This window comes from Pongo pygmaeus, chromosome 19 (genome assembly GCF_028885625.2).
Source record: "Pongo pygmaeus isolate AG05252 chromosome 19, NHGRI_mPonPyg2-v2.0_pri, whole genome shotgun sequence".
Taxonomy (NCBI): domain Eukaryota; kingdom Metazoa; phylum Chordata; class Mammalia; order Primates; family Hominidae; genus Pongo; species Pongo pygmaeus.
The window spans coordinates 94,267,654-94,290,482 of NC_072392.2; the positions used below are offsets into that span (position 1 = coordinate 94,267,654).

Genomic DNA, 22,829 nt, shown 5'->3' on the forward strand with positions numbered 1-22,829 from the left:
CCCCTCCCTGGGAGGTGGCAGTCATTGGAAGTGGGGCCCTGGGGAGAGGTGTCTAGACTCCAGACAGAGAGCAGCCAGGCGAGGCCCCTGAGCTGTGCAGGGGGAGGTGCCCTGGGCGGAGGGCAGCGAGTCTGAGGTCTGGAACACTCGGGCTTCCTCCTCTCTGCAGAAGCCCTCCAGGAAGGAAATGAGCACTGCAGGGGGCCCTCACACGCCCCGGAGATTAAGGGCTAACTGATTTACTGCAAGAAAAACAAGAGCTGGCTTCCTGGCGTGATCTTCTCATGCCGGATCAAATCAGGCCCGGCTCCTCTGATAAGGGCTGCCAGGCTGCAGGCAGGAACACCCCGAGCCCTGAGGCGGTCTCTCACGTGGGATGCTCCTGTCCGATGGCAGCAACCCTGGCCCCAGAAGAAAACAGGAGAAAGGACAGGGACACAGAGCGGGGCATGGCTGTCTTTGTGCTTCACCTCTGGCCTCACCCTTTGGAGAGAAAGGAGCCGTTTATCTAAAAGGTCAAAATGGGGCTGACTGCCTGGATCAAGACCCTCAGCGTCCGTTTCTGCAACCACAAGCCCTGTTGTGTGTGGCTGTAGTGCATTTGAAGGTGCCCGGACTGAAGCGAGATGTGTTATATGTGCAAAATTCACACCAGATTTCAAAGACGTACTATGGAAAAAGAATGTAAAACGGCCAGCTGCGGTGGCTTATGCCCGTAATCCCAGCACTTTGGGAGGCCAAGGTGGGCGGATCACGAGGTCAGGAGTTCAAGACCAGCCTGACCAACATGGTGAAACCTCATCTCTACTAAAAATACAAAAATTAGCTGGGCGTAGTGGCGCGTGCCTGTAGTCCCAGCTACTCGGGAGGCTGAGGCAGAAAAATCACTTGAATCTTGGAGGCAGAGGTTGCAGTGAGCCGAGATTGTGTCACTGCACTCCAGCCTAGGAGACAGAGTGAAACTTGATCTCAAAAAAAAAAAAAAAAGAAAAAAAAAAGAATGTAAAGCATCTCATTAATTTTTCTATTGATTACATATTGAAATATTTTGGATATGTTGAATTAAATGAAATGTATTTTTAGTTTTTTTTTCTCTTTTTGGGACAGAGTCTTGCTCTGTCGCCCAGGCTGGAGTGCAATGGCACAATCTCGGCCTACTGCAACCTCCACCTCCCTGGTTCAAGCGATTCTCCTACCTCAGCCTCCTGAGTAGCTGGGACTACAGGCATGCGCCACCACGCCCGGCTAATTTTTGTATTTTTAGTAGAGACGAGGTTTCACCATGTTGGTCAGGCTGGTCTCGAACTCCTGACCTCATGATCCGGGGTTACAGGCATATTTTAAATTTTGACCTGTTGTTTTTTACTCTTTAAAATGTGGCTACTGATAAATTTAAAGTGACAAATGAGGCTTGCATTTGGGGCTTATCAGGATTCCTTCAGACAGCTCTGGCCTGGAAGTTAGATAGGATGCCCCGACCTTCAACCCTCCTAAGCCCTGGCTTCTGCCATGTCTCTTTGCTTGCAGTTAAAAAAATTTTTTTTTGGCGAGGTGGGGTGGCTCATGCCTGTAATCCCAGCACTTTGGGAGGCTAAGTCGGGCAGATCACCTGAGGTCAGGAGTTTGAGACCAGCCTGACCAACATGGAGAAACCCTGTCTCTACTAAAAATACAAAATAACAAAAACAGGCATGGGCGTGGTGGCACATGCTTGTAATCCCAGCTACTTGTGAGGCTGAGGCAGGAGAATCGCTTGAACCAGGAGGTGGAGGTTGTGGTGAGCCGAGATCGCACCATTGCACTCCAGCCTGGGCAACAAGAGCGAAACTCCATCTCAAAAAAAATAAAAAATATACATATATATACTTTTTTGGCAGGGCAGTAGCTCATGCTTGTAATCTCAGCACTTTGGGAGGCCGAGGAGGGCGGATCACTTGAAGTCAGGAGTTCAAGACCAGCCTGGTCAACATGGTGAAACCCCATTTCTACTAAAAATACAAAAATTAGCCAGGCATTGTGGTGGGTGCCTGTAATCCCAGCTACCTGGGAGGCTGAGGCATTAGAATCGCTTGAACCCAGTAGGTGGAGGTTGCAGTGAGTTGAAACTGTGCCACTACACTCCAGCCTGGGTGACGTGGGTGACAGAGTGAGACTTCGTCTCAAAAAAAAACAAAACAAAAAAACAAACAAAAAAAACACCAAAATCCCGTCTCTACTGAAACTACAAAAACAAAAAAATTAGCCAGGCGTTGTGGTGGGTGCCTGTAGTCCCAGCTACTCGGGAGGCTGAGGCAGGAGGACCGCTTGAAACCAGGAGGTGGAGGGAGGTTGCAGTGAGCCGAGATTGAGTCACTGCACTCCAGCCTGGATGACAGAAGTGAGACTCCATCTCCAAAAAAAAAAAAAAAAAAAAAAAAAAATGTGTTTTGGCCGGGCACGGTGGCTCATGCTTATAATCCCTTTGGGAGGCCAAGGTGAGTGGATCACGAGGTCAAGAGCTCGAGACCAGCCTGACCAACATGGTGAAACCTCGTCTCTACTAAGAATACAAAAATTAGCTGGGCTTGGTGGCGCGCACCTGTAATCCCAGCTACTCAGGAGGCTGAGGCAGGAGAATTGCTTGAACCCGGGAGGTGGAAGTTGCAGTGAACCAAGATTGCATAACTGCACTCCAGCCTGGATGACAGAGCAAGACTCCGGCTCGAAAAATAAAAAACCAAAAAAAAATTTTTTTAAAGGCATGCATACAAAGATAGCATCTCCCCACTTTGAAGGGCCTGGTGAGTCCTTCCCCTCGCCTGGCCCTGGCTTGCTCCTTGGTGGATTGAGAGGTTAGAGATGAAACGATCCCTGGGGCTGCTCAACCCTCTGCCAGCCATGACTGTGCGGCAGCTTACTCACTCCTTGCGCCCGGAGCTCCATGCTGATGTGGGTAGCTGGCAGCTCACCTGGCCTGGGACCTGAGCAAGAGGCTTCATCAGACCAAAAACAGCGAGACTCTCGGCTCCAAGACTGCCAGACACAGCTGGGCACATGTGCAGCCCGGCCACAGGGTGGCCACTTGGCAAGTGTGCCAGCAGTTAAGCCCTCTGGTGCCCACTCTCTCCTCCAGCTCTGGGGCTCCTGTGGGGAGGCATTCTTCTCTCTGCTGAGGCAGATGGTGGTAATTGCCTCCTTTGCCCCGGGAGCCGTAAGCTACCAGGCGCGCATGTGTTCCTGATAAGGCGAGGCTTTGCCGTCTCAGGAAATTGCCCTGTTTGTACAAAAGCTCCGCTGCCAGACCCTTGGACTGAAGTTGAGTAGTGACCTCTTCTGACCTCTTCCCTTCACTCTCTTGGCCCGCTGAGCAAAGCAGAGGCACCCTCCTCCAGCTGGGCCTAGAGGAGCACAGTCTGGCGGACTGGGGGTTCAAGGGACCAGCCTCCTTCCATTGTCTGCAGGTATAGGGTTGTGGGGTAGAGGCTGTGGCCCAGGAATCTGCAGGGCCACCGGGAGGAGGCTCTTTTGGCTGTGAGTCTGCCTAGCAAGTCCGATAAAAAGAACTGAAATGCCAAGGTCAGCCTAGAGAGAAGCAAAAGGTGGCACAGCTTGCCTAACCAGACAAGAGTGGGGAGGAACAGGTGCTAGTAATTCCTTTTGGGACTTTTATGGGGAAGGTTTAGAGGAAGCAACTACCAAAACTCCAAAAAACAGAAAACAACCAAATCTTGTGTGTGTTAAGAGAGCAGGCAGGATTCCGCATCCTAAATGGCAAGAAAGAGAACATAGAGGGAGCCCCTGGAATCCTCAAAACCAAGGCTGCCTTAGGGTATCTGTCCCTCCCTCTGAACCATCCGCTTTCCTTGGGAGAAAGCAGACCCACAGCACCAGCCCCAGTTCAGCTGTAGGACTGGTGCTGGTGCAACCCACTCCCCAGCCCCTGCAGCCACCTGGTGCACGAGCCATCCCTGCATTCCAGAAGTCTGCAGCCCAGCCAGTCTTACTCAGGAACTGGTAGGCTCAAGGGCTCTGGGCTTCTCTGCCACCTTTAAGATAATAGCTGTCCTTACTAGCTAGGTCTGGGGACCTGCAGCCCTATTTTGGAGAAGTGCAGATGTGACGAAGGCAGCCAGCTAACTGTCCATGCCAAGATAATGACCCGTGTTGCCGCTTGAGAAAATGTCCCACCGGCTGCACCACAGCAGCAGGGGTCTGGTGTCATCTGGCACTGTTCACTGGTCAGAGGGAGAAAAAGGTTTATAAAACAGACAAACACGAAAACGAAGGAACAAGCAGTTCTCATAGCTGCCTGATTTGTCTCTATTATCAGGAAGCTGGAAAGGGGAGGTTAAACCGCCCAGCACAGACAGCAGCTCGTCAGACCCAAACTATTGTCTGAATGGCATTGCATAGACTTAGGAGGACTTCCTAGGAAGGGCAAGACAAGGATGCAGGCTGGCTGAGTGGAAGGCTCTCTCAGCTATGTGTGCCCATCGTCTCAGGGTACAGCAGCCCACACTGTCTTGGGGTCTGGGCTCAGAACATTTTGGGGGAACCTCCTCACTGTCTCCTCCCAGCAACTTTGAGACGCAGCCGCCCCTGTTGTACAGGAGCTGGAGCGTGCTCAGAGGCAATGGACTAGTAAGTGTGGGGCAGGGATCCAGGAGCTCGGAGGACCCTGGGCACCTGCTCTCTCTGCCTCATACCTCTTCTTAGGCAGCATGGGAGGCACTGCCTGGCGAGGCCTTTGCACAGCCGCACCTGTCTCCATTCCACAGATGAGCCGCAGCTGACGTTACTCAGCTTTCACTCGCCCAGGTACCTGCCCATCATAGCTGGATTGCTAGGTCAGAAGATCCCTGGGGAAGCACTTTGGGGGGCCGAGGCTGCAGATCACCTAAGGTCAGGAGTTCGAGACCAGCCTATCCAACATGGTGAAACCTCGTCTTTACTAAAAATACAAAAATTAGCCGGGCATGGTGGCACATGCCTGTAATCCCAGCTACTCAGGAGGCTGAGGCAGGAGAATCACTTGAACCCGGGAGGCAGAGGTTGCAGTAAGTTGAGATCGCGCCATTGCACTCCAGTGTGGGCAACAAGAGTGAAACCTCATCTCGGAATAATAATAATAATACCTCTAGTGGATGCTTGTAGAGCCCCTCACTCTGCCAGATGGTGCTCAGAGCAGAGGGTGGACCCAGAGGCCAGGGCCTATCTAGTGTGTGCAACCTGCACAGCCTGCCACCCCAGCTGGCCCTGGGTGGTGCCCCCAGCCATGGCCCCTCCCAGGTCCTGCTCCCAAGTGTCTCTAACATCTAACAGAATAACAGGTTGGATTCTTCCAGTTGGTGTTGTCAGGATGCAGGCGATTTCCAATTTATTCTCTTTGCTTTGGAACATCGATAAATTTTACAACTAAATCTGCTTTCCATCTCCTCTGTAGCAACAAGTGTCTTCAAACAAAAAATTAGAACCAATGCATATTTTTGCTATCTTTGGATATTTTCCTAGACCTCTAAATGTCCCAGGCTTTTCAAGGCTGCAGACAGAATTGTGCTGTTTAGAATTCTGTGATCGGTTAGCTTTTTTGTGTGTGACTAACGACACCTCGTATGTGAAAAATTAGCACTGCCACAGCGATGACAGTGAACAGAGCACAGTCCCACCCTCAAAGCCCCTGGTGTCGGCCTTCCTTTCCTAGAGCGGGTGAAGCCTCTGCCTCGGCTTTTGGGAGGAAAGTCCCGGCTCTGGCCCAGAGCCGCTGTGGGTTGAGGGTGCCCTGTCATCACAGGCTGTCACCTTGTGGTCGTGTTGACAGGCTCAGGTTGCCACCAGGGGAAGGGGTCGGAACCAAGCCCGGCACCGTTTCATTTCAAAGAGGGAATCCAAGAGTTCTCACTGATTTAATGTAAAACCAGAGAGGAGAAAAAATCCAAACAACATTCGGGAAGAGAGGAACAGGCCAGGAGACCCAGCAGTGAAGGCCAGTGCCATCCTCAGCCACCTTGCGCTCCTGACCCTGGAACAGAGAATAGAAACCATGATCACATAGGCTGGGCGTGGTGGCTCACGCCTGTAATCCCAGCACTTTGGGAGGCTGAGGTGGGTGGATCACGAGGTCAGGCATTTGAGACCAACCTGGCCAACATAGTAAAACCCCATCTCTACTAAAAATACAAAAAATTAGCTAGGCGTGGTGGTGCATGCCTGTAATCCCAGCTACTCGGAAGGCTGAGGCAGGAGAATCGCTTGAATGGGAGGGGGAGGTTGCAGTCAGTCGAGATCACGCCACTGCACTCCAGCCTGGGCGACAGTGTCAGACTCCATCTCAAAAAAAAAAAAAAAGGCCAGGTGCGGTGGTTCATGCCTGTAATCCCAGCATTTTGGGAGGCCGAGGTAGGTAGATCATGAGGTCAGGAGTTTGAGACCAACCTGGCCAAAATGGTGAAACCCCCATCTCTACTAAAAATACAAATATTAGCTGGGCGTGGTGGCGGCCACCTGTAATCCCAGCTACTCGGGAGGCTGAGGCAGGAGAATTGCTTGAACCTGGGAGGTGGAGTGAGCTGAGATTACACCACTGCACTCCAGCCTAGGCGACAGAGCAAGACTCCGTCTCAAAAAAAAAAAAAAAAAAAAAGGACAGAAACCATGATCACAGCCACAACAGACCTAGGGCAGGCTTTAAAAGTATGAGACTGGGCCAGGCGTGGTGACTCACGCCTGTAATCCCAGCACTTTGGGAGGTCGAGGCAGATGGATCACTTGAGGCCAGGAGTTCGAGACCAGCCTACCCAACACGGTGAAACTCTGCCTCTACTAAAAATACAAATATTAGCTGGGCATGATGGCACACACTTGTAGTCCCAGCTACTTGGGAGATTGAGGCAGGAGAATCGCTTGAACCTGGGAGGCAGAGGCTACAGTGAGCTGAGATCGTGCCACTGCACACCAGCCTGGGTGACAGAGTGAGACTCTGTCTCTAAATAAATAAATAAATAAAGTATAAGGGGACTGAATGGAGCTCTCTTGGTCCTCTCTTGATGTTGGAGATAGAAGCCTCCTCCAGGGTCAGAGCTTGCTGACAGCACCAGAGTCCATCCTGGAAGAGGGACCGGAGCCAGCACAACACGGGAACACCCACTTGGAACAGACCCATTCGCGGCCCCCGGGGCCTCATCTGCATGTCCTGCTCCGTGGGAAGGCAGGACTGTGTGGCCTCCGAAGTGTCTTTCTGTGAAAACCCCCAATGAACAGCCTGCAGGGCCCAGGGGCAGTGAGGGCCTGACTTGAAACCTGCTCCCATCAGAGGCAGAGCCGCTTCCCAGGGCCTGAGGACAGGAGGGGGTCCTGCATCTGGCGCTCTGTCCCCCACGACACAGCCTGCTTAATGTCCAGGAATCCCACGTGAAGGGATGTGCAAGCTTGCCGGAGACCTTGGCCCTGCCAGATCTGTCTTCCTATGTAAACACCTGCTTTTAATACTAAACAGCATCACTGGCCGTTAACAGCCAATGCTGCTCAGAGCGCCTGGCAGGAGCACCGGGAGGAATGGAATTTGTAGTGTGGCTGCGAGACAAAGCATTAGGCAACCTGAGAAGGAAAAGGTGCAGTTGGGATTCGCTTCCATCTCTAGTTTATAGGTCCTGGGTCCCCACTGAGGCCAGCACTCTAGAGGGGCTGGGAGGGCTGTGGGCAGGACAAAGGGACATCTTCCAGGAGGATGAGCGGTTCCCCATGCCTGTCCCCCTCACGATGCTGCAGGCAACGGCCTGAGGCAGGCCTGAGACTGCTGCATAGCAGGGCCTGGAATTGGGTTCTTGGAGCTGGAGGACAGCGCAGCTGTCAGCACAGAGATGAGACAAGGGAGGTGCAGAATCTTGGCCCATGGCCCTGGGAGGAGGATGAGGACATGGATGAAGACCCCCTAACCCCCAAATCGTGGTTCCTCAGCCCGCGGGGACACTGACCTGATCAAAACCCAGGACCTCAACCTGAGACCAGTCATCTGTGCTATACATATTTTTCTTTTAAAAAAGTTTTTTTGGTAGAGACAAGGTCTTGCCATGTTGCCCAGGCTGATCTCGAACTTCTGGCCTCAAGTGATCTGCCTGCCTCGGCCTCCCAAAGTGCTGGGATTACAGGCGTGAGCCACTATGTCCAGCCTATCTGTGCTATATTTTCAGAAGGAGGGGTGAGGATAGTCCTAAATTTATATGGCATAGATGATGAAACTTTCAATTAAAAAAAAACCCAGCTTCCTGAGGCTCTCCAACCCAAAACAAACCCCAGGGGATCAGGGCCTCTCTGCGAGCATCTCAAGGTTCTAAGCCACCACACAATTCTAACGAGAAGTCTGATTTGTGTCTCACCATCCTTTCTAGCTCTTAGCTTTCCCTCCCTGCAACTTACTGGGAAAACAAAAGGCACAGCCAAGCCCACAGTGGCATTCTAAAACCACCTTTACAAAAATTCTAACGGTGAGATTATTAGAGTGAAAAAGGTCTAGCCTAACCCACTCCATCTTGCTTCTAACCTCCAAGCTGTCCTTGTTCATGCCTGGGAATAAGCCGAACTAACTTTGGGAGAAGCTTACAGTTTAACTGTTTAACTTTGAAACAAAGATGGTAACAGCACTTTCCAGAAACAAACCCCCTTCTTGCCTGGGGACCAGACTGCCTTTGTAGGACTAACAAATTAGCCACAAGAATTGAAATTATGCTTTAGGAGTCATGCAGCCAGAGGCCCAAGATTCTGAGCCTTCCCAGTTGCTCCTAGGGATGACATTGCTGTTGTAAAACCTAAGAATGGTGCTCGAGATATTTCTCAGACCCTGCACTTTATGGATCAGCTGGCACCATCCATCCAAACTGGCTCATCTGGTCTTGTGGCCCCCACCCAGGAAACCGACTCAGCACAAGAGGCCAGCTTCAATTCCCTATGACTTCATCTCCAACTCCCTGACTTCATCTCCAACTCCCTATGACTTCATCTCCAACCTCCCTGACTTCATCTCCAACTCCCTGACTTCATCTCCAACTCCCTATGACTTCATCTCCAACTCCCTATGACTTCATCTCCAACTCCCTATGACTTCATCTCCAACTCCCTATGACTTCATCTCCAACTCCCTATGACTTCATCTCCAACTCCCTATGACTTCATCTCCAACCTCCTATGACTTCATCTCCAACTCCCTATGACTTCATCTCCAACCTCCTATGACTTCATCTCCAACCTCCTATGACTTCATCTCCAACTCCCTATGACTTCATCTCCAACCTCCTATGACTTCATCTCCAACTCCCTATGACTTCATCTCCAACCTCCTATGACTTCATCTCCAACCTCCTATGACTTCATCTCCAACTCCCTATGACTTCATCTCCAACCTCCTATGACTTCATCTCCAACTCCCTATGACTTCATCTCCAACCTCCTATGACTTCATCTCCAACTCCCTATGACTTCATCTCCAACCTCCTATGACTTCATCTCCAACTCCCTATGACTTCATCTCCAACTCCCTATGACTTCATCTCCAACTCCCTATGACTTCACCTCCAACCTTCTATGACTTCATCTCCAACTCCCTATGACTTCATCTCCAACCCCCGACTTCATCTCCAACCTCCTGACTTCATCTCCAACCCCCTATGACTTCATCTCCAACCTCCTATGACTTCATCTCCAACTCCCTATGACTTCATCTCCAACTCCCTATGACTTCATCTCCAACTCCCTATGACTTCATCTCCAACCTCCTATGACTTCATCTCCAACTCCCTATGACTTCATCTCCAACCTCCTATGACTTCATCTCCAACTCCCTATGACTTCATCTCCAACCTGACCAATGAGCACTCCCCACTTCCTGACCCCCTACCCCCCAAATTATCCTTAAAATTCCCAGTCTCTGAATTTTCAGGGAGACCAATGTGAGTAATAAACTCCAGTCTCCTGTTTAGCTGGCTGTGTGTGAATTAAACTCTCTATTGCAATTCCTGTTTCCATGAATCAGCTCCATCTGGGCAGCGGGCAAGAACCCTCGGGGGGTTACAATGCCATCCTCAAACAATGCTCTTGGATTTTTAACCAGTCAGCCTTTTCAAGCCACCGGGTTTGCTCAAAAATAGAAAACATCTAAGCCAACATTTCTCGTGGCGAATTTTCTTTCCTATGTGACAAGTGAGTTTTGATTTCCAAAGGGAATCGTGTCAGGTACATGTTTAAAGCACTTTTATTCCTTGCTTTCTTACATTATTTTTGTGACTTCTATTATTGATGTTATAATAGAAGTGAAAAGGGATGACTAAGAAAAAACGGGGGGTAACGAAGGGATTAAAATGTAATGGCATCTAAAAATTACACATTGGGAAGTCCTGAAAAATAGTGCCTCTAACGTGTTATCTGGCATCAGCCTCACCTAGTTGCCAGTAAGTCAGGTGACACTTGATCTCACCGGCTTCACACAACCAGGCTCCCGAGGAGAGAACGGGGACTGGGCATGAGGGAGGGCACATAAGAAATGGGCACAGTCTCCATCATCTTTGCCTTTTAATATAAGATTTGGTTTCATCATTTCTGAGTGTAACATATTTCTTCTAAAAATAGAGCTCTCTGCTTGTCTGAAACTTCTTAGCGTTCACTGGGAGGTGAAGGGGAATAAGGCTGACCGTAATTCTGGGGTGAAATCGCCAGTTTCATAGTCATAGATAAACTTCTCAAGGGATCCTGGATGCTCACAGCAAGGATGAGTTCATTTCAAATCCATGGTACTGAAGAAGCATGACAAAGCGTTTCAAGGCCCCATCTGTGCCTGGTGTGGACTCCTGAACGTATTACTGACCAAAGGCAATCAATCACAGCTCACAGGGCACCAGACAGCAGTGGCCCCTCTCCCAGGAGGTACAGGAGACAGGATGACCCCGCACACATTTACCAGAAGACAACAGGGTGCTCTCCTAACACACTGCTTAAGAATGTGTACAGACACAAGCTGTAGGAATGCAGGGCCGAAGATGTTAAACTCTTGCCCCGGGCCAATGCAGACCTGGATTTAATATCATGGAACTTGCTGGGATTTTCTCACAATACAGATTAAGAGTCAGAATCTCCCCCGCCCCCGAGGAAGAGCCTGGTTAGCTCCTGAATCCAAAGATGCCCTTGATGTATCCAGTGAGGCCACTCTTGGTCTTCTGTTCCAACTTGTCCTCAAGGGGTGGGAAAGCCACGTGGTTGAGGGCCAGGTCGAAGAACAAAGGCTTGCAGGGGACGGGCCGGAAGCCTGGTGGGAAGTGCACGAGGTTGGCTTGCTTGGTGACAAGGGAAGGGTCCAGGCAGAATGTCTCAAACCGTTCAACCAGAGGCTGGAAGTCAAATCAAAGAGACGTATGCATCGGTCACAGAACACCCTTGGTGAACATTCCTGAGTGCCGACTGCCTGGTTCAGAGCTTTACAGGGGCCATCTCACTCAATCCCGACAGCCTCCTACCAGGAGGAGCTACCACATCCCTGCCTTGTAGTCAAAGTCACTGAAACCCAGAGAGGCTAAGAGAGTGGCAGGCTAGGACTGGGGTCCAGGTCTGTTGGCCATGTTACGAGTTAGAGCTCTTACCCACGGGTGCTACTCTGCACAGCAACAGGTTCCTCAACCCTCTTCCCAGGGATGATCTGACATCTAGGAAGCTTTATGCAAGAAGCTTTGAGGTTGGGTAAGAGAAGGGAGGGAGGTGGGGGGTTTCCTCAGAAATTTAGGGTCCACTGCTCTACAATGAGCATGCATTCCTAGTTTGTGACTAATCCTGCTTGGTGTTCCTCAAAAACCATGGCCCAGACTTACCTTATTGTCCTTGACTTGGGAGGAGGAGGTCTCTGTTTGATGAGCGTCGTTTGCATCTGAAAGTGTCACAGAGATTCAGTAAGAACAAGGATTTATAATAGCACACTAGTCACAAATAAGGCCTATCACACAGGTGGCCCCTACATCCCAAAAGCAAAAGGAGCCAGCCTGTGGGGAAGCCAGTCCTGTCTCCTGCTGAGAAGTGGTGGAGATAAACAGATCAATCCCACATCCAACGCCGTCGGCCCAGTGAAGCCAGTACAGTTGCATGAGGACAGTAACAGAGAGAAGGGCCAGTGTAACAGTGCATCTCGAAATGCTTCTACACGATCTGATGCCCAGCTGGCACAAGTAAAGGCCAGGAACATCTTACAGATGAACCAAGACAACCCTTTCAACCTTAAAACAGTAGTGTGGGGTGTGACAGAGAAGGGGAGTGGCAGGAAGGGAAGTCTTGGGATACAAAGGCCAGGCAGGGGGCTCACCAAGGATGGCTGCAGCCTGCAGGGAGCACTTCTCCGACCGCACTTGAGTGATGAGTTCTTGCACGTCAGGCAGGTCCTGTAAGATTCAGAAAACATGTACTCCTGAGCCAGGGCCAGGTCAGAGAAGCACACCAAGCTAACCTGAGTTAAGCGACCCCACTGGTATTTTCACAGGACTTTAGACTTTCTAAACAGTTCTCCCTATTAGAACAAAACAAAACAAAACACTAGCCTGTTTCAAATGGGAAAAGCTATGCCACGGCTTAAGTAATAATGCCTGGAAATAAAGATGATGTTAATATTAATAAATTTATCATACACTAAACAGTGTGCCAGGCATTGTTCTAAGCAGGTTACAGAATCACTAGCTTAACCTTCTCACTAATCCTGAGGCAGTTTGCACTCCCATTTTACAGATGGGGAAATGGAAGCATGGAGAGGTTAAGCAATGTGCCAGCCATGCTCCCAAGTGGCAGCGGGCTGGGGTAAAGGGCTGGGCCATCTGGCTCAAGGGCATAAGCCCTTAGTCATTACATCCCACTGCTTCAACGAGGGTGATGAATTTTCCTGGCCTTGGTCTCTTGCTTGGCATATTGAGAATGACCCGAGAAGGTCTGGATGCCACAGAATCCTTCATGCCTCCATTCTCTGACACTTCCCCCACAAAACAATTCAGCACATGAAATCAGGTCCACACTGGTTTGCTCCGCATCCCAAGATGATATTCCACGGTGGTGACGCTGCCATGCCCATCACCCCCACCTGCCCACATCCCTCTGCTCTTTCCTAGCTCGGCCTTTGCTTGGGGTCTCTTTTACTTCTTCTGTATCCATAGGTGGGCTCCTGCATGCCACTCTGTGGCTACAACAAAACTACAAGCTCTCTGAAGGCAGAGAGCTTCTTCTCTACCCCTCTGAGCTTGCACGGGATCCAGCAGCTCCTACGCTGGCATGACTCCATCAACAACAGGAACCTTCGCTTGCTTTTGTTTTTTGTTTGTTTGTTTGTTTTTGAGACGGAGTCTCGCTCTGTCGCTGCCCAGGCTGGAGTGCAGTGGCGCGATCTTGGCTCACTGCAAGCTGTGCCTCCCAGGTTCACGCCATTCTCCTGCCTCAGCCTCCCGAGTGGCTGGGACCACAGGCGCCTGCCACCATGCCCGGCTAATTTTTTGTATTTTTAGTAGAGATGGGGTTTCACCATGTTAGCCAGGATGGTCTCGATCTCCTGACCTCGTGATCTGCCCGCCTCGGCCTCCCACAGTGCTAGGATTACAGGTGTGAGCCACGGCGCCCAGCCCCGCTTGCTTTTCTAAATGGTCTCTACTTGTCAAATATACATGGATTCCTTAGACCAGCTGATGTTGCAACAAGTTCTATATCATCACAGCAGGCCACAAGCTTAAGAAGCTAGTTATCGTTCAATAATCAGTAAAGCGCCGGGCGTGGTGGCTCACGCCTGTAATCCTAGCACTTTGGGAGGCTGAGGTCAGTGGATCAAGAGGCTTGATCATTTGAAGTCAGGAGTTCAAGACCAGCCTGGCCAACATGGTGAAACCCTGTCTCTACCAAAAATACAAAAATTAGCCGGGCTTGGTGGCACATGCCTGTAGTCCCAGCTACTGGGGAGGCTGAGACAGGAGAATCGCTTGAACCTGGGAGGCAGGGGTTGCAGTGAGCCGAGATTGTGCCACTGCACTCTAGCCTGGGAGACAGAGACTCCATCTTAGGAAAAAAAAAAAAAAAGTAAAGCAAAGCAAGCCTTCCATGGCTGCACTTTATTTATTTATTTTGAGATGGAGTCTTGCTCTGTCACTCAGGCTAGAGTGCAGTAGCTTGATCCTGGCTCACTGCAACCTCCGCCTCCCAGGTTCAAGTGATTCTCCTGCCTCAGCTTCTCAAGTAGCTGGGATTACAGGTGTACACCACCACACCTGGCTAATTTTTTTTATTTTTGTAGAGACAGGGTTTCGCCATGTTGCCCAGGCTGGTCTCAAACTCCTTACTTCAAGTGATCTGCCCACCTCAGCTTCCCAAACTGCTGGGATTACAGGCATGAGCCACTGCATCCAGCCCTGTGGCTGTACTTTAGATCAAGCATTTCCTTAGCTTTCACGGACCCCCAAACAGCCTGGGGATCTTGTTAAAATGCAGATACTGGCCAGCATGGTGGCTCGTGCCTCCAATCTCAAGGTTTTGGGAGGCAGAGGCAGGAGGACTGCTTGAGGCCAGGAGTTCAAGACCAGCCTGGGCAACATAGTGAGACCCCCATCTCTACAAAAAAATAAAAATTGGCCTGGCATGGTGGCTCATGCCTGTAGTCCCAGCTACTCAGGAGGCTGAGGTGGGAGGGTCACTTGAGCCCAGGAGTTCAAGGATGCAGTGAGCTATGATGCTGCCACTTGCTTTCCAGCCTGGGTGACAGAGCGAGACCCTGTCTCAGGAAAGAAAGAAAGAAAAAAAACAAGCAGAAGGTTCTGGGTGGGAGCTGAGAGGCTGCATTCCTAGCCAGGCCCTCACCGCTGCTGCTGGTCTTGCACATGCCCTGCAGGACAGCTTCACCAGTGCTTCTCACTTTGTTGCATGTCAGAATCACTAAGGGGCCTTTCAAAGTCCCAACGTCCACTTCAGATCCCTCACACTGATTAGAACCACAATCTCTGGGGGTACGACCCAGACATCTACCTTGAAAAAAATCTTCCTAAGAGATTTCAACGTGTAGGCAAGTCTGAGAGCAGTACTTCAGGTTTTCCTGTGGAGGTTTTTGTTTCTTTGAAATCAGAAAAACGCCTTCCCTTCTTCATATCTAAATCCTCCTCAGGGCTGGAGCACAGCCATGAGTGACACAGCCTGAAGCTCCTGGGCAGTCAGGGCCACACCAGGTCCCATGGGCAGCCAGGGAGGACCAGCCCGAGGTGGAGCCCAGCTGTTGTACCCTCACAGCTCCTCCACAGCCAACTCCATAACCTGCCAGGGCTTGCAAACAAGGAGAGGCCAACCTCTCACCTTTAGGCTGTTCTTGAAGGCGCCAGCATCAGAATTTACTTCATTTGCATATTTCAGGACTCTATCATACAGGACAAGGGCTTCGCTCCACTTCTTCACCAGCACATAGGACTGAGCAATGAAAAAACACCTGATGGGGAGGGAAAAGAGCCACAATATTCTAAAGCAGCAATTAGCCAAGACCAAGGCTTTCCTTGCAGTTTAGGTGAAATTTCACATTTAGAAACAGGTTTCTTAACGTGGGATCACCACATGGGAGCCCCCTTCATGGGAAGTGTTCAGATTTGTAGGCTACCCTGCAGAGATGCTTCCCAGCAATCAGAGATGCCCAGGTAGGCCCAACACTGAGCCACGGTTTTTTACTGACTGACTCTGCAGAGGAGGAACAGTGCCCAGAAGGAGCATGGTGAGGCCAGACACAGGAAGGAAGGAAGAACGCTGCCCGGCTCAAACAGAAATCCCACCCCCACCCACACACCCAAGTCGCAATCATTCATCTCTGCTCATCGCTTTCCAACAACAAAACTCACAGAAGGTTCTTCCTGAGTCCAATTCCTCTCCTGGGCTCAGCAGAGCCTGAGCTGCGGGTCCCTGACAGGACAGAAGGGGCCACGGAGTGAAGACGGGGCACGCTGGAGCGCCAGAGCACACTGGCGTGTGAGGGCCAGAGAGGGAGGGCGAGAATGCATGGGGCTCTGCCTTCCATCCCGGCTGGGCCCCGTCGTGCTCCTCAGCCCACTTCCAAGTTACAAATGACACAAGTCATTTAAGAAACTGAGTTTAGCTTTATTCCGAGTAAGTTCAAGTTCCTTGAACTGGCCACACTGGTTCTGCTAATTAACACCCTTTCAAGGCGTGCCCCTTTTCCCCTGGGAGGGAGGAGGAAAGTAGAGGAAGACAAGTTTTTTTTTTTTTTTTGAGATGGAGTTTCACTCGTCTCCCAGGCTGGAGTGCAATGGTGCGATCTTGGCTCACTGCAACCTCTGCCTCCCGGGTTCAAGCTATTCTCCTGCCTCAGCCTCCTGACTAGCTGGGTTTACAGGCATGCACCACCATGCCTGGCTAATTGTGTATTTTTAATAGAGACGGAGTTTCTCCATGTTGGTCAGGCTGGTCTCGAACTCCCGACCTCAGGTGATCCACCTGCCTCTGCCTCCCAAAGTTCTGGGATTACAAGCGTGAGCCACCGCGCCCAGCGAGGAAGCCAAGTTTAACGTGTGTGCTCCACTCCTCCGACCTGGCCAAAGGCCAGACATCATCACTGGCCACTACTGACCACAGCCTTTAGAAAGTCTCCTTGAACATGCTGGGCTGACCTTCCTCTGATCACAGGCAAGGTAATCATATACTCAAGGCCAACGATCCCTTCTACTGTGGGCTGGGTCATGCTCCCAATGCTTATAGAACCTGGGAGGCAGAGGAAAACTCTGCCCATCCCATGGGACATTACCTGTAAGCTTTGAACACCAGAGTCTTGAGGCCTATCTCTTTCTGGAAGGCTTTGTCTTCCTCTAAACCAGGAAGCTGGAGCAATTCCACCAGATTCTGTACAACAGATGCAACAAGAAAATTCATGAAGAGTAGATCTTAGGTTGAATGTTTGACAGAAGACCTTGTAAGAACGGACAAGGGTGAGGAAAAAAAAAAGCCCGAGGTCAATACAATGGGGAAAAGCCTGTGAAGTGACCTGGCAGCAGCCACACCTGGTGTCACCTCCATTCTCTTCTGATCTTGGAAACATATTTGCCCTTTACAACTCAACTCAGCTCACCCACCTTCAGAGACTTCTTTGCCCATCTTAGCCGGAAGGGATCTGTTCCAGCTCTGAGCTTTTGCTTAGCATCTACTCAGATGCCTTGACTGTGTGTGTCTCACAGTCCTACTGACTGACAAACTCCCTGGGGGCCGAGATGGCATGGACTCAGGTCTCAGATGCTCTATGGCACCTGGGAGCGTCTTACACTCGTAAAGTGCTCAGTGATGATCTGGGGTCACTACTCTCTACAGATCAGCATGTCTGAGAGGTAGGGGCTCACAGACTGCGGAACTGGTGTAAGATCTTTGTCTTTTCCCAGCTACTAATAGGTCCTGCTTGTCACAGCCCTTCCATGATGCGAAGTTAAGTCATTTTGTGTCCGACACAGGCAAAGGAAAACGACAGGCCCTTGCCTTCCCGGTCCTCAAGGGTCACCTGTAAGATGATGTCATAGAGTCGGATAAGGTCCTGGGGCCGGGGTGAGCGCTTGCTGTCATCCTCTGGCTGCTGCTGCAGCAAAGCCCTCTGCAGACCTTTGGCCATGTTCTCATTACGCTTGATTGCCGTTGACAGCTTGATGTAAGTCAGGTAGCTGGAATGCACCACAAGTCAGCTCAAGTTATACTCAGAGAAGCGGAGGAACTGGGAGGACTGGACTACGAGTTGGGGCTGACCCAGAGGAAGTGGGGGGCGGGTGGAGGCGTGGCCACAGCAGGGCCATTTGGCTTGGGTTTCAAGGGACCCTCCATTTGGCTACTATCCAGTGGCAAGTTTGCAAGGGACCCGTATGAGATCTTATCACAAAATTTGATTTTTAGCTTGATTTATACCTTCTGCATCCTTTTTCAAGAACCACACAGTGGAGAAAAAAACAAAAAACAAAAAACAGAGAGTGGGATCCCAGCAACTCATGAGGCAGGAGATCACCTGAGCCTGGGTACTCAACGGCAGCAGTGAGCTACGATCACACCACTGCACTCCAGCCTCAGTAACAGAGCAAAACCTGGACTCTCAAAATTGAAAAACAAAAACAAACAAACAAAAAAAAACGGGGGGCCAGGGACGGTGGCTCACGCCAGTAATCCCAGCACTGTGGGAGGCCGAGGCGGGCGGATCACGAGGTCAGGAGATTGAGACCATCCTGGCCAACACAGTGAAACCCCGTCTCTATTAAAAATACAAAAAATTAGCTGGGCGTGGTGGTGGGCGCCTGTAGTCCCAGCTACTTGGGAGGCTGAGGTAGAAGAATGGTGTGAACCCGGGAGGCGGAGCTTGCAGTGAGCCAAGATTGCACCACTGCACTCCAGCCTAGGCGACAGAGTGAGACTCCGTCTCTAAATAAATAAATAAATAGGCCAGGCATGGTCGCTCACGCCTCTGGTCCCAGCTACTCAGGAGGCTGAGCTGGGAGGATCACCTGAGCCTGGGAGGCAAAGGTTGCAGTGAGCCAAGATTGCGCCACTGCACTCCAGCCTGGGTGACAGAGTGAGACCTTGCCTCAAATAAAAGAAAAAAGAGATAGGCCATGGATAGCAAGCCAGTTTCTGGAGCAAGGACTAGTTCCCTGACTAGCTCACACTACAAGGACAGTGTCCTCCCACTGCAGCTGTTCCTCCTCATCTGAGGGCCTTCTCTGCTCAGAAAACACCAAGGTACAGTTGCTTGGGGTGGTTATGCATACTAACCATGTGCATAAACTGCAGAGACTATTTTAACTGTACCACCTGGCAAGTCCTTTTAATATTTGGGGCTAAAAACATGTTAATTGTTTAAACTCTGTTTAAGCAGCCCTTCTGTCTCTAGAGCCCCATCCTACTCCGGCAGAAGACCGGAGGCCATAGCTTAGAGAGGATACAAAAGATGCTGTGGGCAGAGGACACCAGCACAGCTGAGGTCAGGGGCTCCAAAATGAGCATAAGATCCAGGGACTGTCAAGTTCTGAGCACTGATCCACTGGTCTCTTCTCTACTTGGCTTCCAGAACAACAGCAGCCTGGTATATCCCAGAGATCTGAACAGCGCAACAGAAACCCTTCAAGATTCTGGAGTTGGAGTCCTTGGGGGAAGGGCAGAGCCAGACACCAAGATGAGCCTCATGCATGTATGCAGAGCTTGCATCTGATAAGCCACACCCTTCAACAGGAGTGGATGACCAAGGATGGCTAGACATTTAATTAAGGAAAGCCTCTACCAAGAAGGAACAGGCCAGAACCAAGAGGGAAAAATAAGCAACTAGGAGAAACCACACTTCGCAGGGAAAAGAACTTCAAAAACTGGTTATTAATAACCCCAGAAAGATAAGGGAAGGCTGTGCAGTTGTGAAATTAGAATGAGACATTGTGTCTTTAAAAATAACATTCAGTTGGGCACAGCAGCTCATGTCTATAATCCCAGCACTTTGGGAGGCTGGGGGCGGGGTGGATCACTTGAGGTCAGGTCAAGGCCAGCCTGGCCAACATGGCAAAACCCCATCTCTACAAAAAAATACAAAAATTAGCCAGGCATGGTGGCATGCGCCTCTAATCCCAGCTACTAGGGAGGCTGATTCAGGAGAAAATGGCTTGAATCTGGGAGGCAGAGGTCGCAGTGAGCCAAAATCATGCCACTGCATTCCAGCCTGGGCAACAGAGCGAGACTCAGTCTCAAAAAAAAAAAAAAAAAAAAAAAAAAAAGCCAGGCGCGGTGGCTCACACCTGTAATCCCATCACTTTGGGAGGCTGAGGTGGGCGGATCACCTGAGGTCAGGAGTTCAAGACCAGCCTAGCCATCATGGTGAAACCCTGTCTCTACTAAAAATACAAAAATTAGCCAGGCGTGGTGGTGCACGCCTGTAATCCCAGCTACTCAGGAGGCTGAGACAGGAGAATTGCTTGAACCCAGGAGGCGGAGGCTATAGTGAGCCAACGCCATTGCACTCCAGCCTGGGTGACAAGAGTGAAACTGTCTCAAAAAACAAAAACAAAACAAAACATTCAGCGAACACAAAGGAGCTCTTAGATGGTGTCAGCAATGAGGTTAGGTGGGAGTCAAGAAGGTCAAGGCAGGAAGAAGCAGAGTGGAAGAGTGAGACAGGGTTAACAGTGGAAAGGTACAAAATGATAAAATCCCAAATCTGCAAGTTATTTAGAGATACTGAGGTAAATCCCATAGAAATGTGTTAAACGAATTAAAAGTGGATGCTTCTGAGAAACAGAAGTTCATGAGATGGATTTTCCTAAAAAGCTTTGCAGAAACCAGACTCAAAACAAAGAAATATTATACACAAAATGATATGAGAATTTAGATAGAGCTTTCCCAAGTTTTATTGAAATACAAAAGCTGGGCCGGGCCTGGGGCTCACGCCTGTTATCCCAACACTTTGGGAGGCCAAGGCAGGCGGATTGCTTGAGTCCAGGAGTTCAAGGCCAGCCTGAACATGCTGAAAGTCTGTCTCCACAAAAAATACAAAAAGTTAGTTGGGCATGGTGGCACACGAAGTTCCAGCTACTTGGGAGGCTAAGGTGGGCGGACTGCTTGAGCCCAGAAGGTTGAGGCTGCAGTGAGCTATGACTGCACCACTGCACTCCAGCCTGGGACACAGAGCAAGATCCTGTCTCAAAAAAAAAAACGCAGCCTGATTCCTGATTCATCAGTTTACCGCAAAGCTGGCCTCTGACCTAACTGAAATCCATGGTGTGATACCGGCTATATCTTAAGGTGGGAAAATGAATCCATGGGCAAGGGGCTTCAAAAGTTTCCTAAGCCTTGTTGAATGTTTCAAAGGGTCTTTTCAAAGGTTAGGAAGTTAGATTAACTCCTGATTCTTTGTGGCAGTTAACTACAAACATATCACTTAACCTCCTGGAACCTCACCTTTCTCATCGGGTTGTTGAAACAGACAACATCTAAGGGCCATTCTTGCTGAGTCCTCTGGCAGGACATTTTGTGTGAATTTGACATTCACATAAAATAAAACTCCTAAGGTCAAGTTTAAGGGTAAAGAAGGGAGTTTTGGTGGTTTTGCTTTTATACGAATATGGAGAGGGGCAGGGGAATGGCTAAGGATATTGTCAGGCTCACCATATAAATTACTAAGTGACTAAGAAATCAAAATTTCAAGGTCAGATGGAAAAGAGAATCAGATGGGAGGTGGAGTTTTCCCAACTAACAATCTTCTCCCTGTACATTCCGAAAAAAGTCGCTCTTCCTCTCTTCTGTAGAACAAAATGAATCATCTGTTTAAAAAATGAAACTTGCTGGGTGCGGTGGCTCACGCCTGTAATCCCAGCGCTCTGGGAGGCCGAGGCAGGCGGATCACACGCTCAGGAGTTCAAGACCAGCCTGGCCAACGTGGTGAAACCCCATCTCTACTAAAAATGCAAAAAAAATTAGCTGAGCATAGTGGCGTGTGCCTGTAATCCCAGCTACTTGGGAGGCTGAGGCAGGAGAATTGCTTGAACCGGGACCTGGGAGGCTGAGGTTGCAGTGAGCTGAGATCACGCCCTGCATTCCAGAGTGGGCTACAGAGCGAGACTCCATTTCAAAAAAAAAAAAAGAAACTTGACAAGGTGATTTTACTTTATTTATTCATTTCTGAGACAGGGTCTCTGTTGTTCAGGCTGGAGTGGAGTAGCATGTTCATGGCTCACTGCAGCCTAGACCTTGTGGGCTCAAGCAATTCTCCCACCTCAGCCTCCCAAGTAGCTGGGACTTACAGGCATGCACCACCATGCCTGGCTAATAAAAATTTTTTTTTGGCTGGGCACGGTGGCTCACACCTGTAATCCCAGCACTTTGGGAGGCTGAGGCGGGCGTATCACTTGAGGTCAGGAGTTCAAGACCAACCTGGCCAACATGGTGAAACCCCATCTTTACTAAAAATACAAAAAAAATTAGCTGGGCGTGGTGATGGGTGCCTGTAATCCCAGCTACTAGGGAGGCTGAGACACAAGAATTGCTTGAACCTGGGAGGCGGAAGTTGCAGTGAGCCGAGATTGCGCCACTGTACTCCAGCCTGGGCAATAGAGCGAGACTCAGTCCAAAAAAAAAAAAAATTTTTTTTTGCAAAGATGGGGTTTCACCTAGGCTGGTCTTGAATGCCTGAATTCAAGTAATCCACCTGCCTTGGCTACCTAAAGTGCTGGGATGAGGTGACTTTAAAATGTATATGATGAAAGAGGAAAGGAACAAGAATAGTCAAGATACCCCCCGAGGACAAACCTGGCGAGGAGAACTTGCTCTATCAGATGTTGAGATTGGCACAAAGTTATAACGCACTGTGCTGGTATAAGTACAGACAAATAAATCAATGGAGCAGAAGAGTCCAGAGAAAGAGCACACATGGAGAAAATGGGACACATGTCTGGCAGGGCTGGTGCTGCAGATCAGCGGGGAGAGGATGAAGTCATCAATAAATCATACCAGAACAACCTACTATCTTTATGGAAGAAAGTGAAGCAGATCCTTACCTTACACAAAAACAAACTATAGATGGAGTTAAACTCGAGTTGAAATTCATGTGAAATGGACTTTAAACACATTCAAAACACAGAGACCAACTTTCAGAGTTTGGCACTGGGAAGGAGAGCAGTTAGCTCTAGGAGTGGAAGGAAATGAGGCAAGGGCCGCAGGGAGCTTCAAACACTGGTTGTGTTCTCGTTTTTGTTGTTTTGAGAATTTGAGTTAGGGCTGTCTCAGGCTGGAATGCAGTGACATGACCATGATCATGGCTGACCGCAGCCTTGACCTCCCTGGGCTCAGGGGATCCTCCCACCTGAGCCTCTGGA

The 22,829-nt window shown here is 50.0% G+C and overlaps 1 protein-coding gene across 1 annotated transcript in view; it reads right to left on the reverse strand.

Annotated features, from left to right (window-relative positions):
- Nucleotides 1–10,519: 10,519 nt before the first annotated feature.
- Nucleotides 10,520–22,829, reverse strand: part of SRP68 (signal recognition particle 68) — a 37,892-nt gene continuing 25,582 nt past the window's right edge. Inside the window, exons 11-16 of the mRNA XM_054457471.2 lie at nucleotides 17,501–17,657; nucleotides 16,760–16,854; nucleotides 15,310–15,439; nucleotides 12,308–12,383; nucleotides 11,823–11,878; nucleotides 10,520–11,348 (exon numbers count right to left, since the gene is read on the reverse strand). Of these exons, the coding sequence (XP_054313446.2) occupies nucleotides 11,121–11,348; nucleotides 11,823–11,878; nucleotides 12,308–12,383; nucleotides 15,310–15,439; nucleotides 16,760–16,854; nucleotides 17,501–17,657 (742 nt within the window). The 3' untranslated portion in view covers nucleotides 10,520–11,120. The remainder of the gene's footprint in view (nucleotides 11,349–11,822; nucleotides 11,879–12,307; nucleotides 12,384–15,309; nucleotides 15,440–16,759; nucleotides 16,855–17,500; nucleotides 17,658–22,829) is intronic.